This window comes from Pelophylax lessonae, assembly GCF_965119305.1.
Source record: "Pelophylax lessonae genome assembly, chromosome: 4".
NCBI lineage: Eukaryota > Metazoa > Chordata > Amphibia > Anura > Ranidae > Pelophylax > Pelophylax lessonae.
This window is the reverse complement of record NC_138771.1, coordinates 480047774-480072901: the sequence shown is the minus strand read 5'-3', so window position 1 is coordinate 480072901 and position 25128 is coordinate 480047774. Positions and strand designations below refer to the sequence as shown.

At 40.7% G+C, this 25128-nt stretch overlaps 1 protein-coding gene across 1 annotated transcript in view; it reads right to left on the bottom strand.

Moving 5' to 3' along the window:
* The window catches only part of ANO2 (anoctamin 2), a 373778-nt gene that overhangs the window by 247135 nt on the left and 101515 nt on the right, over window positions 1-25128 (bottom strand). The window contains exons 3-7 of the mRNA XM_082255012.1: window positions 17724-17822; window positions 16671-16825; window positions 14451-14505; window positions 7559-7610; window positions 1363-1418 (exon numbers count right to left, since the gene is read on the bottom strand). Of these exons, the coding sequence (XP_082111138.1) occupies window positions 1363-1418; window positions 7559-7610; window positions 14451-14505; window positions 16671-16825; window positions 17724-17822 (417 nt within the window). The remainder of the gene's footprint in view (window positions 1-1362; window positions 1419-7558; window positions 7611-14450; window positions 14506-16670; window positions 16826-17723; window positions 17823-25128) is intronic.

Genomic DNA, 25128 nt, shown 5'->3' with positions numbered 1-25128 from the left:
GGTCCATTTTCATCCAATCTCCCATACAGGAGAGAGGGGATCTGACAGTTCCATCTCTCCAAAGTAAGCAGAGATGGACCTCTCATCCGCCTGCTCAGCTGAGCGAAAACGGAGTCCACCGGGTGGAAAGCCCTTGTAAAAGGACCCTAAAAGTGAAAAAAAGTGAAAGAAGATCACAGATTTTGGGCTGTCCCTAGAACAGAACTAAATTGGAAATCTTCAAATGGAGACATTAGTTCTGGTGACCCTGGTGACAATCAGGGATCCCCTCACTTTGGATGGATTTTTAATCACCTCCACTTTTGGCTATGGGACAGGAAGTGAAGGGAACTCTCCCTAATGGGACACAGATGGCAAAAAAAAAAAAACTGTCAAGGCTCATAACATCCCTTACTTTATCCAAATTGAAAAAAAACTTTCGTCTTTAATTCTAATTTATTGGATTGCTAAAGGTTTATATTGAGGTATATAAGCTAGAGAAATGTGCTGAACGCACTAGATAAAAATATATCTCCACAACTTCTTATTCCTCAGACTTGGGCAATTAAAAGGAGGATTGTGTAGAGTAGACAGCTGGAATCTACTGCATCTACTGCATACAAGTGACTGGGACAGGCAATAGTGGGTGGTGAGCAGAGCAGTTTTCTCAGCACAGTTCTAACTACTATACACCTACTCTACCTAATATATTTCAATGTAGACACCTGCTCATCAAACCTAAACTATGTGGCCAATAAAAAAATTTGAGTAGCCCTCAAATTATTGATTTCAGGTGTTTCTATTGAAGGGTGCTGTGAATGCTATATCTGACTAAAAATAGACACAACTGTCCCCCATAAGAGAGACAGTTCCTTTAAACCAGAAACAGTTGGGACCTTTGCAATACTTCCCAGCATTCACAGCATGTGGCTCACACATTGAACCATCCTTCCACATAACAATGCTGGTGGTTGGCTATTGTCTGAGCACCCAGAGCTGTCACATGGGGCTAGGTTATGTCATCAAGCCTGTGTAAGCTCTGCCCCTCCAGTGCTCACTGGAGCACTGGGCTGTGGAGGGGGTGGAAGCAGCTGGCTCGGCCTCTTAGAGACTCACTGAGAGGCTGAACCAGCTGCTGATCCAGGCATCTGGGTGGATCCCGACTTTAAATTTGGGCTCTTTCCTGAGCCTGGAATGGCTGAGTAACATCAGTCGACAGCGAGCTTTATGGGTCACAGAAGAATAACTGCACTCCTGTGATCCATAGGAGAAGCATAGTCAAAATATATATTTATATATGAATATATATTGTAAACATTATTGGTTTGGGTAAGGGTATTAAGATATCTTAATACATGCATGTATATAATAAAAAAAACTTACATCATGCAAAGGGTAGGCAGATTCGTAGACATTGTTCGCTATCAAAGTAGTAATACCTTAGAAAAAACAAAGTACTATTGAATATTTAATACATTGTATTTCATAGCATACACTCCTAAAACTATCATGGACAGTTGGGGGGTACCTAAGTCTATGAGGCTGGATTGGGTTAAAGCTACCATCCAATATTCAAGTACAAAAAATAAAGCACTTTTGGGTCTTTTGACTAAACAGCTTGAAGGATAACTAAGCCCAAGAATAAAAAAAATGTATTATATTGCGCTTTACCATTCCTTGGATGTAGTGGTTGTGTTCGTTTTCAATGTACAGACTAGAAACATTTCCATCAAATACAGAAAATACATGTTGATCTTTTCAGAGATGCAGTGTTTTGCTAAAAAGCCACTAAAAACAATGTTATCTTTCTTCTGTAAACTACAATTTTTTTCAGCCCACCCCCATGTAAGGAAAATGAACAAAGGCACACAGGCTTGAAGTCCAGCCTGGGTAGCAATCCTGGCTCCGCCCATAGATACAGTGGAGGGGTGAGTGTAGCCACCCAGGTACTAGAGGTTTGTTATTCACAGGATCACCAAGCAAAAAAAAAGGCAAAAAAGCCTAAAAAATGAACACGGCCACCTCAGCTAAGGAATGTTAAACTGAAACATATTACATTTTTCTTTTTTTTTTGCAATTTTTGGCACACGTTAAAATGCACATTTTAGACATGAAAACTAGTTAATGTATATAGATACCCAAAATGTCATGGCTTAAAAATGTTCATTAAAAAAAAAGGTAATAAATAGGACAATGCACACCCAAAACAGCAAATCAGCACACTTTATATAAAGTGTTTGTTTAAAAAATGTGGGTGCTTGAAACACAAATTGGGTTTACCAAGAAAAAACAAACTAAATTGACTCTAATACTATAAATAAGCACACCAAACAGCTAGCAGCTCAACTTTTATATATTTGTGGAGCGCATCATATAAACACATAACAATACAAAGTAGTGCATACACTGAATCTAACCCCACAATTCATATACAGTAAGAAAAATAGACTCTAATTTACGTGTACCATGTAACACATTCACTGAAACAGGGAGATCCTAGTCTAAAATACACCATATAATATATTGCACATTAATACAAGCTGATAGCCACAAGAAAACATTTTCCACTTGCATGTGGATACTCAGGATCAGGTGGAGGAGGGAGTCAAAGTGTTTCAGGGTAAAAATATTGCGCACCCGTGAAACAAATTTTGGTACAAAATATTTTTCATAGGCAAATTTTTTTTTTAAGCTCCTACAGGTCAGCAGTGTAGAGTAAACCATAAATGATGACCATGGAATTATTGCTCTCACTCCAGCCTGTTTGATTATACCTAATATGAGTAGTGTGACTGAAATTTTTGGTCATAGCCTCCTCTTAAATGTTACTTTTTTTAAACTTTTTTTTTAGTTAAATAACTTTATTGCTATTACAAAGGGGGTTGACAGCCCCCTATGTGATAGCATTTTGCTGTGACAGGTTCTTTCTATTGTCTCCTTCCCTCCATTGCAGCTAGTGGAACACAGATCATGCTCCATTTGCTTCTTTCCAAGTTGGGGAAAGTGACAGCTGAAAGCAGAAGTGACAAATTCCTTGCTTCTGCTGGGTTCCTACTAGATAGAAGAGATTAGTGAATGGATGTTTGCTGATCTCCCTCCCCTCTACCTATTACCCAACACGCCAGATATGAATGGTGACATCACCCAGTCACCATGGGTAGTAGCTGGCTGTAAAGTATATTTTTTACTTTTTTTTTTTTCTTCGCCACAGGTATGTTTTTCTTTTTTTACAGCTATTATGCAGCCATTTGAGAATAACGGGGGTGGGTGGAGGCCTGCTGTAATAAGTGGACTTTGCATTCTAGTGTTTAAGGGCTTGTATAGGCAATCATTGTTTTCCTGTATTTGACGCGCTTTTAAAAAACATGTCAAACACAGGTCAGCACCTTTACATTCATCTAAACCAGGGGTCTTCCAACTATGACCCTCCAGTTGTTCAGGAACTACAATTCCCAGCATACCTAGTCATGTCTGTGAATGTCAGAGTTTTACAATGCCTCATGGGATGTGTAGTTCCGCAACAGCTGGAGGGCCATAGTTTCAGGATCCCTGGTCTAAACAGTGTAGTGCAGATGACCATTTGAGGCTATGTTTGACCTGTTTTGTGCTGCATTTCTGTAGATACAGCTCTCATTCTGAGATGCAATTTAATTGTGGGCAAAGCAGAAGACAGTGTTTGACAGCAATGTCCAGCTACACAAGCCGTTACTGACACATTGCTAAAAACAGGGTATTGCAATATGATTTAATTCAACACCGTTTTTGTGTTTCCCTATTCCTGGCTCTAGGGAGGCTCCATAGGGGTGTAAATGTATGAAGGTATGCCTCCCCTTCCACTAATGCCCAGTTCAACCGCTATTTAGAGCCACCATATTCCTTTTCACCCACAGCTCCACCTGCTGATTCAATTTGGTACTGTTGCTTTTTCAAACAAACATAATGATGACTAAATTTGCGCACCGATCAGCCATCAAACTAGATTCTCCACACCTATGGATTAAAGTCTAAGCAATTACCAAGCAGGGGAGTTTATTGCATCCAGCTTTAGAAAAATGTGATCTTTTTATAACTTTTTTACTTTCTACTACTATTCTCTAGAAAACATTTTCCCTACAGCAAAATACAAAATGTAGCGAGAAAAAAAAAAAAAAAAAGACTCACTCAGCAAAATCTGTATATATTCAACCACACAGGTAGAGCTGGCCCCTGTGTCCCTACGTTGCGCCAACACCTGAAACTGCTTTTGGATCGCCTAGCTCACAATTAGTAGGTGTAAAGCCAGTATAAATACAGTTTGAAATAGGAGCAAAAATAACGGAAAGACCCACTACTAACTAATTTTACCTGCACTTATAATATTGTGTCAGCAAAAAAAATACTATTATTGGTCCAAGTACCCTGAACTACTGGAAAAAGTAATTTCTAGATCATAAAATACTAGGCACAGGCATTCACAGTAATGTGCACTTGGGAGAAAATCTTCATTTAAAAGGATTTTTTCCAACATAAAATGATTTGGTAAAAGAAAAGAACATTTTCTTCTTCATCATGACACTACTGAGTGTGTTTGCCTAATGGAGTATAATATGAACAGTGCACACTAACTGAAATTTGAACAATAAATAGAAGTGTGAAGAGAATTTGAATGCCATAAATGGAACACTGGTATCTGTGCTATCAAAGTTTGAATGATTAAAGCTGAACTCCAGGCAAACAGTTAAATAAAAAAAAGAACATATATTGGAACTGACTACTAAGGGATTTGTAATTCTGACCATCCAGTACTGAGATTTACACAGCTCTGTCACACAGCACAGTCCTGTTTTGGAGACCTGATTTGGTAGACCCAGGAAACCAAATATTTAGCTACACAAGTCCTTACCAGTCCCCTACTTGCCCTCACCCTGTAACTGGACATTGGAAGAAAAAGTAATCAACTGATATGCTAATCTCTCTGCCACTCTGGCTAGCTGTGCTGCTTCTCCCTCTCCAAGTCTGAATACTGTTGTACAGGAGAGTCTAAATGACACCCACAAGCCTCAACACAGTCATTTGTAAAAAAAATATATATATTTTTTCATTACATGTGCTTTTCTGCACACAACCTACATTCAGTAAGAACTTCTACTAAGTAACCAGCAACTGTTGCATAAAAAAAAGGTACAATAAGAGCGCAGTGGTCAGGAGAATGAAAAATACAACATAATGTACAGGAAAAGATTGCAGGGATCAGGAGTGCATAACACACAGAGTGCAAGGGTCAAGATTAAGCAATGCACAAAATGTAGGGGTCAGGAGTGTGTAACGCACAGAGTGCAGGGGTTAGGAGTTTGTGATGTACAGAGTTCATTGCACAAGTGTATATTGTACAGAACGTAGGAGTTATGAGTGCAATACACACAAAATGTAAAGGTCAGGAGTGCCTAATACACAGGTTAGGAGTACATTAAACACAGACCACAGTGTAATACACAGATTGCTGGGGTCAGGAGGGTGTAATGTCCCAACTCAGTCAACAGAGTACAACAAAAAACAAGTTCCCTCCCCAAGCCAAAAGTATCCCCACAGAACAGCCCCCCAACTTCAGCTCTTTCTCCCCAGTGCAGTTCTACCCCACTTCAGTGCAGCTGACCTATTCATAGACCATGCTTATAATACACCTCTTTTATATATCATGCAGTCATAGAATACTACCCCTCCCAATATGACCTGCTCATTGACCATAATTAACATACCATTTCATTACACTTTACAATGATAAAGAACACTACACATCCCATCATGACATGAATGCATGACATACTATACAGGTGCATCTCACAAAATTAGAATATCATTAAAAACTTAATTTATTTCAGTAATTTAATTAAAAAAGTGAAACTTATATATCTTATATAGATGTGTTACACAGAGTGATATATTTCAAGCATTTCTTTCTTTTAATTTTGTTGATTATGGCTTATAGCTAGTGGAAACCCAGAATTCAGTATCTCAGAAAAGTAGACTATTACATTCTGACTTTGGACTTGATAAAACACAGTGGACCAACACCAGCAGATGACATTGCTCCCCAAATCATAACGGACTGTGGAAAGTTTTGCATTTTATTTGGAAATCAAGGTCCTCAAATCAAGGAGTCTGGAGGAAGAGTGGAGAGGCACAAACTCCAAGTTGCATGAGGTCCAGTGTGAAGTTTCCACAGTCAGTGATGATTTGGGGAGCCATGTCATCTGCTGGTGTGGATCTATAGTGTTTTATCAAGTCCAAAGTCAGTGCAGCCCTCTACCAGGAAATTCTAGAGCACTTCATGCTTCCTTCTGCTACTAGCTTTATGAAAATGCTGATTTCATTTTCCCGCCTGACCTAAACTCCATAGAGAATCTGTGGGGTATTGTCAAGAGGAAGATGAGAGACACCAGACCCAACAATGCAGATGAGCTGAAGGCTGCTATCAAAGAAACCTGGGCTTCCATAATACCTCAGCAATGCCACAGGCTGATCGCCTCCATGCCACACCGCATTGATGCAGTAATTCATGCAAAAGGAGCCCCGACCAAGTATTGAGTGCATGCTATACTGTACATGGACATACTTTTCAGTAAGCCAACATTTCTTTATTAAAATCCTTTTTTATATTGCACTTATGTAATATTCTAATTTTCTGACATACTGCATTTTGGGTTTTTTTCTAGCTGTAAGCCATAATCATCAAAATTAAAGAAAGAAATGCTTGAAATATATCACTCCGTGTGTAACACATCAACATAAAATATATGAGTTTCCCTTTTTTTTTTTTTCCCCAAAACATTTTATTGAGATCAGTTTCACTTTTTGAATTGAATTACTGAAATAAATTAACTTTTTGATGATATTCTAATTTTTGAGAGGCACCTGTATACCTACATAACCTCACCAATGACCATAATAACAAAATATAATTGTTTATATGGACATAAAACACTATGGCTCTTTCATGACCTGACTTGACTATTGTAGATGATCCTCTTACAATTGCATCATGATCTTTGCAGACATAGAACAGTACATCTTAACTAAGCCCTGAATACTCAACATGATCTTAACACAATTCTTTTCATTTCTTTGTAGACTTAGAACATCACATCACCAACGTGCAGGGAATGTGTCAAAAGTAGGAGTCTTGAAGTTCTTTGCCTGTGCCCCAAGGTTACAATAAATAAGCTGCTATGCCCACCCAATAACGCATGCATATTTTAAATACAAACAAAATTGGCAAAAAGCAGCTAAAAATCTCTCTCACTGGTGCTGAAGGAGCCATTGTCCATATAAAACATGGCATTACCATGACATTCTTTTATCTTTTGGATAGGGCTAATTGCAAATTTTTAATAGGCAGCATGACTGAAAACTCTTTCTCTCATTGCTTTAGCATATATGAAAATTGAATACTACACCTCCAACATGACTCAACCATTATAAAAGATTTTTTTACAGTCCCAGGACATGGTTTATACTGACATAATGTTTTGGTAAAGGTAGGGGTCAGCCAATAACTTAACCATATCATATTTAGAATAAAAAGTGTAACATTAATACATACCCATACTGTATTTGGCCTTTGTGCAAGACGTTCGCTTTAAGATTTCATGAACCTGAAACACAAATAAAAAAAGCAAACCATTAGATTCTATATTTTGTCATTTCTCTGTACTGGATTTAGGAAGTCAGTGCGGAGCTCCTGGGGAAACTCAGGCAGCCCCTAAGCCAGGCAATACAATAAATGAGTTGGAAAATCAATATCAAGCTCTGCATGGCGGGGCTGAAAATGTATTTCTCCTAAACAGTGTACAGTCTGTTGAGCTCATGTCCACAAAATGATCATATGATCAATCAAAGAACTGTTCAGTATACATGGCTAATGTTGTCTGAGCCGCAGTGCATTCCCAAAATTGCTGCATGCACCATTTTGGTGCAGATGCAGTGCAGGTTGAATCACACTGTGCACAATGCATGTGGATTGTTCAGGAATGTGGTGCAGTTCTGGTGTGTGATTCATATGACACTCATAGTGTGCACCTAAGCTTAATCTGGGTTACATCGATCTTCAGTTTAAACTGTTTTACACAATTTTGGAAATTAAAAACAGCATGCACTACTCTCCCCTGAAAGACACCAATCAAACACACCAAGCCACATCCACATAGTTAAATGGACCACACAAAGCTACTTTTATAGGGGCTTTTAGCTGTTTTAAAATAATTAGTAAGATTATTTTTACCTGAGCAATGCTGTAAAAATTTGGAGGAGCCATTGCCCTTTAGTATTAGGATCTGTCAGCATAAGAAGGATGATAGACATTGCTGAATCCCTTTGGATTTATTTGTATTACTATTATGATTTTTATTTGAAATAATGTTTCCATTTTAACAATAAGTACTGTATTCGGCTTCTCTTAATCCTTTTAGGGAATGGTTAAGAATCAAAAGGGTTAGTTGTAAAAAAAAAAAAAATCAAAATCAGAATTTACAATATCTGTATTTAGGCAGTCATGCTTTAGATGAGCCTGCTCTAAATTTAGCACTTAGCTGGCTACTTGCCGGCCAACCAGTGGAGCGGTGCGGCTCTCTTTCTGGGAAGACGTCATATGACGGCACCCCAGAACAGCCACTACACAACAGGACACGGCACGACCCCAATTTTGGTAAAGAGCCAAGGACGTTGCTCTTTACCCATGTGATTGGCTGTGTCCAATCACAGCCAGTCACATGAAAATGCAGAAGTGCCGTTTATCGGCACTCCTCACCTCACACTGTCAGAGTGTGTGTTGAGGAGAGCTGATCAGCGGCTACCCCTCAAAGGGGAGTCCAGGACAAGTAATCAGGGCACTGATCATCAGTGCCCTGATTACGGGAAAGCAAAAGCAGTGCCCATCAATGACGCCAAGCAGTGTAAAAAAAAAATGATAAAAATGTAATTTGGGTACAGCATTGCATGACCGCGCAATTGTCATTCAAAGTGTGACAGCGCTGGAAGCTGAAAATTGGCCTGGGCAGGAAGGGGGTGAAAGTGCCCCATTTTGAAGTGGAAAGAAACACAATCCCTCCCAAATACCCTACTCCACTTAGGCCACCAGTGGTGCAGCCTGGAATCAGAATGTTAGGTAACCCACAAGCTAGTTTCCCTCCAGCTGTGAAAAAAAACAACCCATGTGCTGGATTGCTATTCATTGTGGGGCTACACATTAAACATTAGTTAGTTAGTGGCATTAGATGTTGATGGATCAGCAGAGGCAGGCAAGGCAGATCAGAATACAGGAATCTATTTGCTGAATAGCGGGCAGAGTGAACTAATAAAATTGCTAATTTCAGTTTATCAATAAATAAACTAAATTAACCCAATTTTTCCAATTCCATTTTTTTTTAGCAGTATATCTAAAGTAAATTTTTTTCTAATTTTAAATAGAGTAATGAAGAGTTATTTGCTACATTTGCTTTATTGTGTTATATTGTTTCTATGACTATGACTTTCCTTTGTGGTTTTAAATTCAGTAGGGTTAAAACACCTGTCAGTTTATTTTTTTGATGCCTGTGCTCTGTTGGGGAGACTGTCCTTCACTTCTTGTCTTGGAGACACAACAGGAAGTGACACAAGATTTCTCCAAAAAGAGTTTAAATTAATTCTTAGACAGGTGTTCTCATTGGCAGATTTTCTTCTGTTCATATTTCAGTCAAAACTGTCAAAATTTGTGACCCACAATCCCCGAGCATTATTGTGAAAAACTGGAGGAAGCAGAGCTGATGCTTCTTGTATAGTTCCGGCTCCTGTCACAGGCAGAGTGATATTAAATGTACTTCGCCTGTGACAGAAGCGATACAGGAAGCATTGGCTCTGCTCACTACTACAGCTGCATGCTTCCTCCTGCTCTGCTCCTTTCACATCTCCATTGGTGTCTCAGAGGCATCAGCTGTCCCAACCAGCAGTACTGGCCTGCAAGGCTCACCAGCAGTACCAGCCAGCAGTACCCACCAGCAATACCCACAAGCAATACCAGCCAGCAGTACCAGCCAGCGGTACCCACCAACAGTACCTGCCACAGTACCCACCAGCAGTAGCCATCAGCAGTACCAGCCAGCAGTAGCCCCCAGCAGTACCAGCCAGCAGTACCTGCCAGCAGTACCAGCAAGCAGTAGCTGCCAGCAGTACCAGCAAGCAGTACCTGCCAAAAGTACCCAACAGCAGTACCAGCCAGCATTACCAGCAAGTAATACCCACCAGCAGTACCCACCAGCAGTACCCGCCAGCAGTACCCATCAGCAGTACCAGCCAGCAGTACCCACTAGCAGTACCAGCCAGTAGTACCAGCCAGCAGTACCCACCAGCAGTACTAGCCCTGGAGGACAGCCAGCATCAGCCACCAGCCATACCCGCCTAGGGGACAGCAGCAACCAGCGATACTTCCTGAGCAAGAAGTGAAGATTAAGGTCAGTTGAGGTGCAGGTAAACCGCATTGCATCCATGTGAAAGCAGCCTTAGGCCCCTTTTCACACAATCAATCCATTTGGGTCCGCCTGTCTGTTTTTCAGGTGGACCCAATCGGACCCTCCACTCACCTCTATAGAACGGCAGATGTAAACGGACTTGTGCCCGTTTACATCCACCTATCTTCAATCCGATCAACTTAAAAAACTGAAGGGGATCCATCAGATGGGAGGGCCCATAGAGTAGAGTGTGCTGTGTCTGTGTCTGCATATGCTGAGTGGACACGGACCTGTCATCTGCCCGCTCCGCTCACTGCAGCCCGCGACCGGCTACCAAGTCTCTAAACTGGCCCTCACTCCTCAAAAGGTTGGGCACCCCTGCTGTAGGGGCATGAGTCCCGGATAGAGAGGTGCGCTGTAGCAGCCTTCCCCCTTAGTTTTGCCACAGTGTGTGGCGGAGGGAAGGAGTCTAGGATGGAGAGGTGCACTGTACTGTAGCGCATCAGGAGACCCGCGGGGAAATCATAAACATATCTAGTGAAGTTGATAAAAGTGTTAAGACCGCCGCCACTGTCACGGCTGGACTTAACACTTTAATCACTGTGGATGGCAGGTCTAACTATTTTTGCCTAACTCCTCCATGCTGGGAGCATGGCATCAATACTAGGCTTTATTACTGCATATCTGTCACCAATACTAGGCTTTATTACTGTGTAAACTGGCACCAATACTAGGCTTTATTACTGCATAAACTGCCACCAATACGAGGCTTAATTACTGCGCAAACTGGCAGCAATACTAGGGGCTATTACTGCCGAAACTGGCTCCAATACTAGGGGCTATTACTGCATAAACTGGCACCAATACTAGGTTTAATTACTGCATAAATGGGCACCAATACTAGAAGCTAGTACTACTTAAACTGGCACCAGTACTAGGATTTATTACTGGGTAAACTGGCACCAATACAGGCTTTATTACTGCGTAAACTGCCACCGATACTAGGGGCTATTACTGCATAAACTGCTACCAATACTAGGGGCTATTACTGTGTAAACTGGCACTATTAGTAGGGGTTATTACTACATAAACTGGCCTCTTTAGTAGGGATTATTACAGCATAAACTGGCACCAATACTAGGGGCTATAACTGCGTAAACTAGCACCAATACTAGGGGTTATTACTGCATAAACTGGCACCAATACTAGGGGCTATTACTGCGTGAACTGGCACCAATACTAGGGGCTATTACTGCATAAACTGGCATCAATACTACGGGCTATTACTGCATAAACTGGCACCAATACTAGGGGCTATTACTGCCTAAACTGGCACCAATACTAGGGGCTATTACTGCATTAACTGGCACTATTACTAGGGGCTATTACTGCATAAACTGGCACTATTACTAGGTGTTATTACAGCATAAACTGGCACCAATACTAGGGGCTATTACTGCATAAACTGGCACCAATACTAGGGGCTATTACTGCCTAAACTGGCACCAATACTAGGGGCTATTTCTACATAAAAACTGGCACCAATATTAGGGGCTATTACTGCATAAACTGGCACAAATACTAGGGGATATTACAGCCTAAACTGGCACCAATACTAGGAGATATTACTGAGTAAACTGGCACCAATACTAGGGGCTATTACTGCATAAACTGGCACCAACACTAAGGGCTATAACTGCATAAACTGGCACCAATACTAGGGGCTATTACTGCGTAAACTGGCACCAATACTAGCCTTAATTACTGCGTAAACTGGCACCGATACTAGGCTTTAGTACTGCGTAAACTGGCACCAATAATAGGGGTTAGTACTGGGTAAACTGGCACCATTACTAGGGGTTATTACTGCATTAACTGGCACCAATACTAGTGGCTATTACTGCGTAAGCTGGCACCAATACTAGAGGCTATTACTGCATAAACTGGCACTAATACTAGGGGTTATAACCATGCAAACTTGCACCAATACTAGTGGCTATTACTGCGTAAACTGGCACCAATACTAGGGGCTATTACTGCGTAAACTGGCACCAATACTAGGGGTTATTACTGTGTACACTGGCACAAATACTAGGGCTATTACTATGCAAACTTGCACCAATACTAGGGGTTATTACTGTGTAAACTGGCACCAATACTAGGAGATTTTACTGTGTGCACTGGCACCAATACTAGGAGCTATTACTGCATAAACTGGCAGCAATACTATGGGTTATTGCTGAGTAAAATGGCACCAATACTAGGTGTTATTACTGCATAAACAGGCACCAATACTAGTGGCTAATACTGCATAAACTGACACCAATACTAGGTGTTATTACTGGGTAAACTGTTTGCTGAAATTTCTTTAAACTAGAAAGAAAAGCTTATAAGGATTTTCCTCTTTCTTAGGTCTGAAGCAATACATGAGGAAGAAAGGAAAACCCTTGAAAGCTTGTCTTGTGTTAGGTTAGTACAATAAAAAGGTATCATTGCATACTGCATTACTCTCGTTTTTTAGTGGTATGATATAGTGGTGAAAATGATGAGTGCCCCCCTAGTTTTGACTGTGGTATCTTATGTGCCCCCCCCCCCCCCATACTGTATATTGTTCCTAGAGTTGTCACTGAGGACACAGGCAGCAATTCAGTTTTAATAGGAGTTCTAACACTTCCCTAATCTACTCAAAACTGAAGGTAGTTTTGGCTTTAGGTAGACATTAACCAGCTGTGGATCTTGGTTATGATACACACATCCAAAAACAACCTCTTCAAAGTACACAGGGCAGGTGTAGTACTTATTCTCCCTCTCCCCATTGCTATCATTTTCCTGCTGATTTTTTGTTTTTTCTTTCTATTTTTCTAACCATTAATATCTACATTTTAAAACATTTTTATGTTTGCTATTTTTTTTTTTTTTTAGTGTTGCATTTAAAAACTGGTGCAAAATAAGAAAAAAAAAACATGATTTAATTTGTAAATAGCCTTGCAATGCTTTGTAATAGAGTAATAATTTTAGTGTCAATGAAAACAGGACAAATTATTAAATACATTTATTTTTTACTCCTTTCTACAGCACAGTATTTTTTAAACATTTGTCAACACAGGAAAAAGTGTTTTTTTTGGTTTTTGTGTTTTTTTTTTATTTTGTTAGGATTTTTGTCTAGGAATTGAAAATAAAATATTTTCTGGAAGATTAGGAGTTGAGTTACTAAATGCAAATAGGCTGTTCACTTTGAAAGCCATGTTACACATTGCGAGCAAATTGCTTTGATTTTGCTTGATTATGATTGGATGATGGACGTCAATAGAGGTTTACTCATTCATTATGCTCTGAGACACATTCCCTTGCAACGTCTAACTTCAATTGCAAAGGGACCAGTTTATTTGCCTTTAGTAAATCAACCCCAATATTGCCAAATATAAGCCTCGTTCTTCCTAAAAAAAAAAAAAATATATATGTATTATTGTGTTATCTTACGTGATGACAAAGTTATTGTTGAATAAACATGCACAACAGAAAATGTAAAAATTTCTCCTCTGTACAGGTGTGAGAGCTAAACTGGTGATTAACTATACAGGACCTATAACTACTGTGACTGGCCACCCAGGAGAGCATCACAGTACATCCCAACACAAGACGTTTTCACACAAGTGCCATTACTCCTGTGTATAAGCCCCAACATGCAGACTCCCCACCTGAAGGGCAGAGGCACCTCTAGGACACATGCACATAGAAATGTTCCTGTTCAAACTAGAGTTCTTGTACATAACAAGCATATGCCAGAAATATTGGAGTGGCACCCTGACAGAGAGAAAACACACCGCTTGCAGCCATTATTCTAGTACGGGATTGTCAGTCATCAGGAAAACTAGCACCTGGTTGCATTGTTACGTTGCTACGCTACCCATAACAAATATCTAACAGGCTAGACGAATACAAAGGAATGTAAAGTGTCTGAACAAACAGCACGCTACATCAAACATAAGGACTTCGTTCTTTAGACATACTTACTATTCGACTGCGTGTTGCATTGTCAAAAAATGTGTCTTTGTCTTTAATATTGTACCTAAACATTAAAAAAAGAACATTGTTAATACTTAGAGCATACATTATACACAGCAATTTAATACTACATTTGGTCAAAAATTACGTAACTGTAACGTCAACATTTTTAAGTTGTGGTAATTAGGCTACCGCCTATCTAAGTTATATTGCATAAGTATTTTTAGTGGATAGCAAAATGGAATTTGTGATTTAATATTTTTACACTTTCACATGTGTGAGTGGGATCAGTTAAAGTGTTTTATTTAGTTTTGGACTTAGCGTGGAAGGGTTAGAAGCAGGGATTAGGTTCAATTTCATACTTAATTCCCAGGGACCCTAGAAATAAGGAAAAACCTATAATGTAGTGCAGTGTAGAGTTGACAATATTGTATAGGGATAAATATTGTTTTATTATGAATATTGTTTTCAATGTTGGCCTTAGTATGTGTCCTCCATGGCAGTTTCCTGCTTCCCTTGCGCCTTTTGCTTGACAATACCTTGCTTATTAGCCCTACAAATAGCCAGAATTGAATAACAAGGTTTGTGCACTGGTACTATACCCCAGACAAACTGAGTCGCATCTTCCCGGAGGCGACTGATAGGTGCTGGAGTTGTCTGCAGGAGAGAGGCACTCTATCCCACGTTTTCTGGCACTGTCCCCTGATCCGGGGTTTCTGGTCGGAAGTCCGTAGGATCTCCCAGCTGATGACGGAACGTATCATCCCGGATGACCCGGCCTTCTTCTTGCTGCACTGCACTGGCATTGCCCCTAAGCGATACAAACGCTCGGTGCTCAGGCACCTGACGGATGCAGCTAAATCCTGTATAGCCCTCTGTTGGAAAAGCACATCTCCCCCTACGATTTCACTCTGGTTGCGTAGAGTCAAATGGCTTAATGATCTGGAGGACTTGGTACTTACGGCGCAAGGTAGGAAAGAGCAATACACCAACACCTGGGCGTGCTGGAACTCTTTTATCCTGTCCGCGGAGGGCATGGCTCTGGACGGGGTCGCCGGTTCACCTACGGACTGATCTGCGCTGGGGTCGCCCGCACGGGACGACTTTAACCATCTCTTGCTAGCCGAGCTTCAGCCGAACATCTTTTCTCTCCTTTATGGACCACGGGTCCCCCTCACTGCCACTCACTACTGCTTCTGTCTATTCCATTCTCTCCCCTGTCCCTCTGACACCTCCCACCCCCTCATGTGTCCCACCCTCTCCTGTCTCCCCCCTCCTTGTCCCACCTGCCCTCCCTACCTGCCCCCCAAGATCCAGGTTTCACCTGAACGTCCTTTTTCTGGTACTTATGAAGTGGTTGTCCCTATTGCATATGTGAATATTACTTCTTTTTACATGTTACATGCCCCATGGTTTGACATCATGGGGTTTACTGTTACACTCATTGATACCATGTCATTGTTATGACATTCCAATTATCTGTTATAGGTCTGGTAATGTGGTTGTTGACGTTAGCCTCAGATGCTTCATGTACACTACATGTTGGACTTGTGTTCTAATGCATATTTTGTGTGATGGATATGTTACATTTGATCAATAAAGAAATTTGAAAAAAAGAATAACAAGGTTTGCAACCCCTTCTCCATTCCCCTTTCCCCAAAAAATTCAATCGGGTTTTGAGATAAATTTCACGCACTTCAAGCTGGAAGAAAACAATTGCTCTGTGAGAGGGATTCCCCCATCAACAATGAAAACATATGCACCCAAGTTCGAATTAAAAAAAAAAAAAAACTGAACTGGACCGTCAACCATATGTCTAGTGCTCTGCCAAACTCACTGAATCACAGGACTGGCAGAACAGAATTACATTCTAGAAACAGTTGATATTTAACAATTTCTATTGTGTATTTAGCTGGAGTTCTGCTTTACAAAAATCATTCAAAAGGTATAAAGAGCCTTTACCCTCTGTAGTGCCTGATATTGTTTCTAAATGAAATAAATCTTTTCACAAATCAAAATGTGTAAATTGTCCAAATATGGTATTTTTATGATCTTACTGTAGTCGTTGAGAGGTTAAGGACTGAAATGCTGGTCTAAAGTATATTTTCTATGTATCTAAGGCAACTATTTCATCCTATTTCACATATTCTTCGAGTTAGGATAATTTAAACCATCCTGATGATCCGTCTCCTCAGATTCCGTAGGAGAATAAGGCCTCTCGGTACTTACAGATGCATTTTGTCTCTGGAGAACGGATAAGACAAAGGTTTCATCTTCGCGTTTCCACCTAATTCTGGCACATTGGGCTGTAAAGGCTTTGTACATTTGTTCCATATAGCGTTTAATTTGACCATGATTCCACTTCCTTGTTTCACTTCATACATCTGAAAACAAACACATTTCCTTGAAATCAGTAAGCCATTAAAAAAAATGGTTTGCACAGGTTTTCCTTCAAGCGTATTTACAGTCTACCTACTACTTTGGATAAAGTGGAAAAGGCTCGGAAACCCTGTTACATTACATAGTTAGTCAGATTGAAAAAAGACACAAGTCCATCTACTTCAAAAATAATAGGGAAATAAAAAAATCATAAAATCCCACATATAGACAATCCTATACCCGCAGTTGATCCAGAGGAAGATAAAAAACCCCAGCAAAGCATGATCCAATTTGCTCAAGCACGAAAAAAAACAAAAAACCTTCCTGATCCCTTGAGAGGCAATTGGATATTCCCTGGGTCAACTTTACCTATAAATGTTAGTATTCAATTATATTATGTACATTTTGGAAAGAATCTAGGCCTTTTTTAAACCAAGCTACTGAGCTAGACTCTTTTTCTTTTTAGGTTTGCTTTCTTTTATTTTCACCTGCGATCAAGCCAGTAAGTCTGTTGTTTTTCAAAAGAACAGGCTGTCCTACAGATGTAGCAGTTGCAGGAATGATACAAACCATTTAAAACTGACAGAGGTGCTCACAGTGATCAGATTTTATTTTATGTAAAATCTTTATCCCAAGAGGAAAACATTTTTTTGCTGTAACTGCTTAAAAAGTGTTAGCTGGAGTTCAGCTTTAATCTATTAGTGTATTTAAATTTGCTAATACATCTAACACTCCCCAGACTGACAATGCTGCTGTCCAAAGTACCCCTTTCAAAAAAAAAGCCTTAAAAAAGAAAACAAACGTAACCACCACATCTAATGATTGGTAAACTGGATTATATTACATTTTTTAGTTTTGGGGTTAATACCACGTTAATATATATTTTATTTATTCTGTACATACCTTCTTTGTGGGCACCTTGATTTTAAGAAATTCTGCTTCACGACTTAACACATGCCACGGTGCGTGAATCCTTACGAAGTTTAGACCCTGTGTCTTGTTCTAGAACAGAAGAATCACACCTGTAATTACTAACTAGACCTTAATTACAAGCAAATAATAGCAATAACTTTTTTGTTGATAATTTTAAAATCCAGCCTAAGTAGCCTAAAAAGGAAATTCCAGCTGTGCTGAAAAAAAAGTAAATTTTTGGTGAACTACATACAGTACATTACAAGGATGTTAGGAAACGTTATTTTAGATTCTTAGCTGCCCCTGTTCTATTACACCATTAGATGCAAAATAGGTTGGCTCTCACAAAGTCTATGCATCAGTTTTAGCTCTCTAACTTTTGGTCGAAAATCAGAATGACAGCCTAAAGATTTACCGCTGCTCAGGGGCTTTGGGCTGAAGGCAAATTACAGCACACACTAATTTTGGTAGCACAATTAAATAATGTGGAATGTATGTTCCTTGATAAAGGACATTATTTTTTAAGCAGGTTGTTATAGCTAAACTTCTGCTTCATTCACACGGGTTTCATACAGTGTACACCACTGCAAGGGCCATGTTTCCTGTACAGGGATGCATAGGTGTTCCCTACATTTCCGTGAAGGCAGACAAATTCATGTCAATTGGGACCCAGTGGCTGTACGGACACAGCCGCTGCTCCCAATTCGACACCTGCGTGGGTTTGGGTGCACACTGTCTGCAGGAACTTTGTCCATACACCCTACAGTTCAAATTGACATGAATGAGACTGCCTGCACATTTGTGTGATTACAGCCCCAAATGCAATGTACATGGTTGCAACGTGGTGAGAAATCGTATTGAAGGTTAAAATATGTTGCCTCCCCACCGCCTGTCAAACATTCCATAAAAAAGAAAATAAAAGCCAGCTACTGATTGGTTGCTATAGTTTAGGCCAAAGTTGCACACTGAAGTCTAATAACTCTCACAGAGATCTTTCTAAAAGCTCTGTGAAATGTTTCCCAGTCTAGAGGGAGATGAAAGAAGTCTCATCTTGAAAAGTGAGAGATATTAAATTGATTTGCTGATTGTGACTTGGTATGTTATTCCTTGGCACCATGCCCTAAATGCCATAGGGAGATGGTGATGAGGGAGTTGACGACGCAAGTAGCCTGGCAGCATGTAAATGTAAATAGATGAATGTACAACCTAAGAAACAACAATGTGCAGGTGAAACTTAGCCACAATGAGGTAGCACAATGCTCCAAAACAGGGTCTTGAATTGAAATTTTACGAAGGTCCAGTCAGTAAAATTTTATTTTTGGCAGAGTTCCAAATGTTATGTTTGCACTATAACACATCACAGTCCCCCTTCACATCAGAGCCCCCCATACATCCAAGTCTTTAGCCTACCTTTCACATCATAGCCTTCTCTTTACATCAGTATCCTCAGCCCCCCTTCACATCACAACCACCTTTAACATCACAGTTCTCCCATTTACATTAGTGTCCACAGTCCCCCTTTACATCACAGTCCCACCTTTTAAGCAGTCCTGCAGTGTCCTTAGGGCTGCCCAACTTACTGTGTAAACAAGTGATTGATTACCCACTTGTTAATTTTTAAAGACTCCTGCTCTTCGTTCTGATATGCAGCACCTCCCGTCCCCTCCTGCTGTGATAATGACAGACTGAGAAGAGCTCACATAGCTGATAAGTGGCAGCCGTGGTTCAGACAGGACTGAAACTCGGTCCTGGTCCGAACCACGGTCCACTATTTAGTGATCCCTGCTCTAAAACATGTAAGGACAGATGAACCATTAGACAACGGAGGGGGGGGGGGGTCTATTTATAAGAAAAAAAAATTCTGTGCAAATGTGTCACGAATTATACCCTGATGCATATTTTTATTATGTGCGAGAGGTTATTTTTTGATATTTAGTCTGTCTTTCACAGGGGCACTGTTACATTTTTGGTGATTCCTTTATGTTTCATTGTGAAATCATATATATAATTAGAATATATTAATAGGCATGTTACTGTATGGATTTATCTGTCAACTATAAGCAGAGCTTAATGCAACATATTCAAAGAACATTTGATCAGTAAAGAAATTTGCTAGAAACATTCTATTAGTTAAAGTGATAGTAAACCATTTGCTTTTATTTTTACCTACAGGTAAGCTTTTAATATAGCTTACCTGTAGGTAAAATTAATATCTCCTTACCATGCACCGTTTAGGAGATATTCTAGACAGCAGGAGCCAGTGATGTCACCGGCGCATACGCTCTGAAGGAACGGCATACCCCTGCCATTCCTTCAGAGCTGTGTGCTGTATCCTAGATTCCCGTGCGCATGCAGGGGTGTGACGTCATCGTGGCTCAGCCAGTCAGACAGCCAAAGTCTGCGAAACCGGAAGGAAGACCAGGTAAAGATAGAAGCCTCTGCAGTGGTGACAGCGCTGGAGGGCTTTGTTTTAAGGCAAGTCTTTCACAATGTGCTAAAGTTTATCATCACCTTAATTCCTCTTTTCCCCAGTGCTTCCTTCTACTCTTTTTCCCCACTCATACTAACCCCCTCTTCTTTTTTTAATCTTTCGACATTCTGTGTCCTTCGAATGGTTACAAAAGACCAACATTGACATGCGATTAGGCTTACCACAATCTACCTTTTCATACCATTGATTATCCTCTTATTTACTTATGTTGGTCACAACTGTTACTTTGTTTATGTTTGATCCTGGTAACTGTCAAAATAGCCCACAACCACCAGTTCTACAGTAAGAGAAAATACCCTAAGAACATTTGACCAGAAGAGAAAATACCCAAAGAATATTTGACCAGAAGAAAAAATACCCTAAGAACATTTGACCAGAAGAAAAAATAACCTAAGAACATTTGACCAGAAGAGAGCATACCCTAAGAGCATTCCATAAGAAGAGAAAATATACCAAGAACATTTGATTAGAAAATAAATTACCCTAAGAACATTTGATCACAAGAGAAAAAGAAAAGTGTAAATAGCCTAAGAATATTTGATCGCAAGAATAAATGCCTTAAAGTGGAACTAGATCTTCTATCCTTTACAAACAAGGAAGCTCCCATCTTAGTCTCTATTTGATCTGCATTTGCCATTGTGCTGCACATGTGATCAGCTTTGCTGCCCACCATTTGATGGTCTGACAGTTTGGTCAGGAACATAAAGCCACTGTGACAGTTATCGCTCATGGCATGCCTTAAGGTGTTTGTTACCCTAAAAGAAAAGAAAACAAATGGATAAAGTTCCTTTAAAGCATGGGTGTCCAACCTTTTGGCTTTTCTGGGCCACACTGAGTATAGAGAAACTTTCTCGGGCCGCATATAAAATATATACTACAGTTAAGGTATATAAGTAATAAAATGCCGCTGTAACCCCCCACCAAGCACTAATTTAACACAACTAGAGGATGATCCCCTCAGAGGCAGCCTCTGCCTACAGTTAGTTGGAAGCCAATGGGGCAATGCCCCCGACCCGCCTTCCTTCCTCCCCAGCAAAAAAAAATAAAATTGTCAGGGGGCAGTGGGCCGCATTGCCTGCGGTTCTGGGCCGCATGCGGCCCCCAGGCCGCAGGTTGGACATGCCTGCTTTAAAGTATTAATAACAGCACAGAGCTTGTGCTGTGTAATTTGGCCCTTTGTATAACCTAAAATACCTGGCTGATCCTGCCTGGTTCTGCCCCCCCCATAATTGGACCACGGTTTATCATGGCTGCTGAGCCCTGACATCGTAGTCAGTTTATATGCCTCCGTCAAACGCAGCTCTCCTCTGTCAAACAAAATGTACAACTTGTGCCTGGTAGGGCTCAAAGGTAAAGGTGCCAATCCCTAAAAACAGAATATGAATAGCCATGGAGGGGACTTTGAGGCACCAATGACAATAAACAAGTATATATAAAAAAAAATATTTAATAATCCTGCCTTCAATCTTAGTTGCCTTGAACCTTGAACCTTAAACCCTTTGCTCCTCCCATGAACTTCCTGATTTAAGCAATGTCTCTGCACTTCCTGGTTACCAGAATATTGTGCCTTCTCCAGCCAATATCTTGCTTGTCTCTCCTGCTGCCGTCCATATCTTTACTACTATTTGTTACTGACCTTTGGCTTGTTCCTCGACTAAACTTCTGCTGAATCCAAACCTGCATAAAATTCCTTACTGACCTTTGGCTTGTTCCTTGACTTCTCTTCTGATTCCTACCTGCTATATTTGTTACTGGATCCCGGCTTGCTCACCTCCTGGTGGGGCCATTCCAGAGGACTGCGACTTGGTACTAACCTGCAGCAAAGCCCATTTCCATCTTCAGGAGCTCTGGTGAATACTGGTTAGTACTTAGACTCTGCACCTCAGGTGAACCCAGGTCATCAGCCAGGGTGACCTGCGTTATTAACTTTCTCGCTTGTTGGTGGGTGCTGCTCCGCTACTATAGCTACTGGCCTCAGAGCCTGACTCCAGACCATGACACAAAGTGAATAAAACACAGTACACTCAGTATATGAAAAAGGCATAACACATGTTACTCTAAGTCTGCCACAAGGGCTGCAAAGCACAGTGGTGACCCCTACATGTTTCAACTTGTAGAGACTTCTTCAAGGAGTTCTGGTTGACAGAAATAGTAGTAGATTCTATAGGAAAAATATTCATATATAAGAAACAAAGATATTCAAAAGCATAAATAGCCATATGTAATTATATATAAATTTAAATTTGTTTTTAGTTACAACTTAAAAAAAATCGGGAGAAAATTGGGCATCTCTTGACACCACTAAGAGGCATCCAGGTGCCTCAGCATCAATGAGTAGCTCAAGGGATAGGAACCTAAAGGCCCGTACACACGTACCGATCGTCGGCCGAAAAGCGTCGGCCGACGACCGATCTGCCGATTGTAGGCTTGTTAGTATGATGCCTCCGACAGCCGTCAGTGCACATTCTGCCGACAAGAATCTGTCATGCAAGCATTAAAATTTTTGTATGCCGACACCAGAGCGGCTGATTGTTCGCCAGTCAGTACAGAATTCGGCCGACAGACCGCAGATTTGCAAGACTGGGCATGCTCAGAAAAGAAAAAACACAGGGAAAGTTAACCATTACATGACATCACTTCTGCAGTCGGCTGTAGTCGGCGGACAAAATTCTTGTGCTGTCTTTGCACTTTTCAACAGACACCGACAGCCCGGGGACAAAAGACGGCCGATCGTTCGCCGACGATCGGTACGTGTGTACGGGGCTTAACATTATGAAAATCATCATGAGTCAAAGCAGGTATGGTAAAGTGCAGGCCAACCAAGTACTGACTAAGCCACTATTAGTACTCACTCAATCAGAGATCAGGGACCAAAAGAATGGCCCCAGGATATGAGAGGGGTTTTATTGTGTACAACTTAGCAGAAAATATATATTGTTCAAAAGGAAATATTCAAAGGTCAATTATCTAAAAATAAAACAATAAAAGTAAAAAAGTAAATAACGTTTTAGGGCATAGATAGCTCAGTCTCATAGAGAAGAGAAAGGGACTCTATAGGAAATGTATATTTACCAAGTAGATGTCCAAGGGAAAAACATGTGAGGGGGAAAAATGGAGACCATTCCCCAAGCCCTGGATAGGCAGGGGGGCTTAATAAAGCATGCTACACCATCTATATAAAATAATAAGTAGATAAGTAATATGTACTCGATGAGGTCCCATAACCTATTAGGGTTCATGGAGGTGCTTGAGTATTTTTATAGAAAACAGGGGAAAAGGAAATATAATAGCTTACCCCAAAGGAGAACAAAGCCAAGTCTGCATTTACTCAAGTATAAAGGTCTCTGGTTGCTACTGTGAGGTTTGTAAAGCCCCGTAATAAACCATGTAAGCAAGGGGTGGAGATAAGTTTGCATTAATGGTGGCCTGAAATCATGTAGGTGCCAGCAATTTGCTAAGAGATGACCAATAAGGGTAATTTGTATTATACTGCAGAAGGAGTTTGTGCCGGAAATCCAGCTAAACCCAATAGATTCAATGCGTTCTATCATAGCAGGCTCCATTAGATCATGGATGTGGTTATGGCAGAGTTTGCCTAAAACCACACGTGGCATGGTTTTATAATAACATTTTGTAATTTTTTATATATACTTCTTTATGGTCATTGGTGCCTCAAAGTCCCTTCCATGGTGTTGTCTATTCAGCTCTCCTCTGTCCTTCTCTCTCCCTCCCACCCTGCTTGTCAGCTTCTGTATGTGTGTGTGAACCGCCCCTCCCTTCCTGCTGATATTAGTAGTAAGTTAAACTTTAAAAAAATGTACTGTCAGCCCCTCTCTTTTATTCAGCTATAACACACAGTGTAAGTGTTTGTTGAAAACAAAGCTTCTAAATCTTTTTTGCAGATATCTTCATGCCAGTCATGTGACTCCCAGGCACTCTGCTCCCCATCTAAGGGTTACATCGGGAGGGATCGAATGGCCACATGACCTCCCCGACTGATGTCAGAGGGAGATCTCGGCCCCTCCCGCTGTTGCCTGTACATCAGAGTAGGAGAGCAGCCGGGAGCCACATGACGTGGCCTGAAGATATCTGCAAAAAAGGTATTTAGAAGCTTCGTACTCAACAAACACTTACACTGCATGTTATAGCTGGATAAAAGAGAGGGTCTGGCAGCAAACAGTAATGTAACTGTTTTGGGGAAACAGTTAAATCAATTGGTTTGGTTCTGCTTTAGGAAGATTTGATCAGAAGAGATAACACTAAGAACATTCACCCAGGAGACTTGGGAGAGAAAAGAGCGGCCTCAGGGGAGAGAACAGAGCACTGAACAATGGCTGGGTATGCCTAGGAGTATGATGTCACCCATAAGTTTCCTATGGCCCATCCATTGTTGGCATTCCCTCCTCTCCCCTGCAGTCCCTGCTGGCTGACACATGGATCATATGACCGGAGTAAGCTGAAAATAGGTAAGTATATACATCGTTCTTACATAGGATAGTCAGCATAAGTGTTAGGAGGGGGGGAGCATTTTTAAGACTAGTTAGGGTTTGCCTGGAATTCTACTTTAGGAATATTTGATCACAAGAGAGAATACCCCAAAGCATTGATGGCAAACCTTGGCACCCCAGATATTTTGGAACTACATTGCAGAGTGCATGGGCATCATGGGAAATGTAGTTCCAAAACATCTGGGGTGCACAGGTTCGCCATCACTGTTCTAAAGAATAGGGATGAGGGAATCCCTGGCTGGAGCCCCCTGAAATTCTTTACCAGATCCAAAGGATCTGGTGTGGATTTTAAGCCACCCCCCCATGCAAAATCATGGAAAAAAATCCTTTTATTAAAAAAAAAAAAAAAAAAAGTCCAATGGTGTATATCCACCGTCAATCACGTGCATCCATCCAT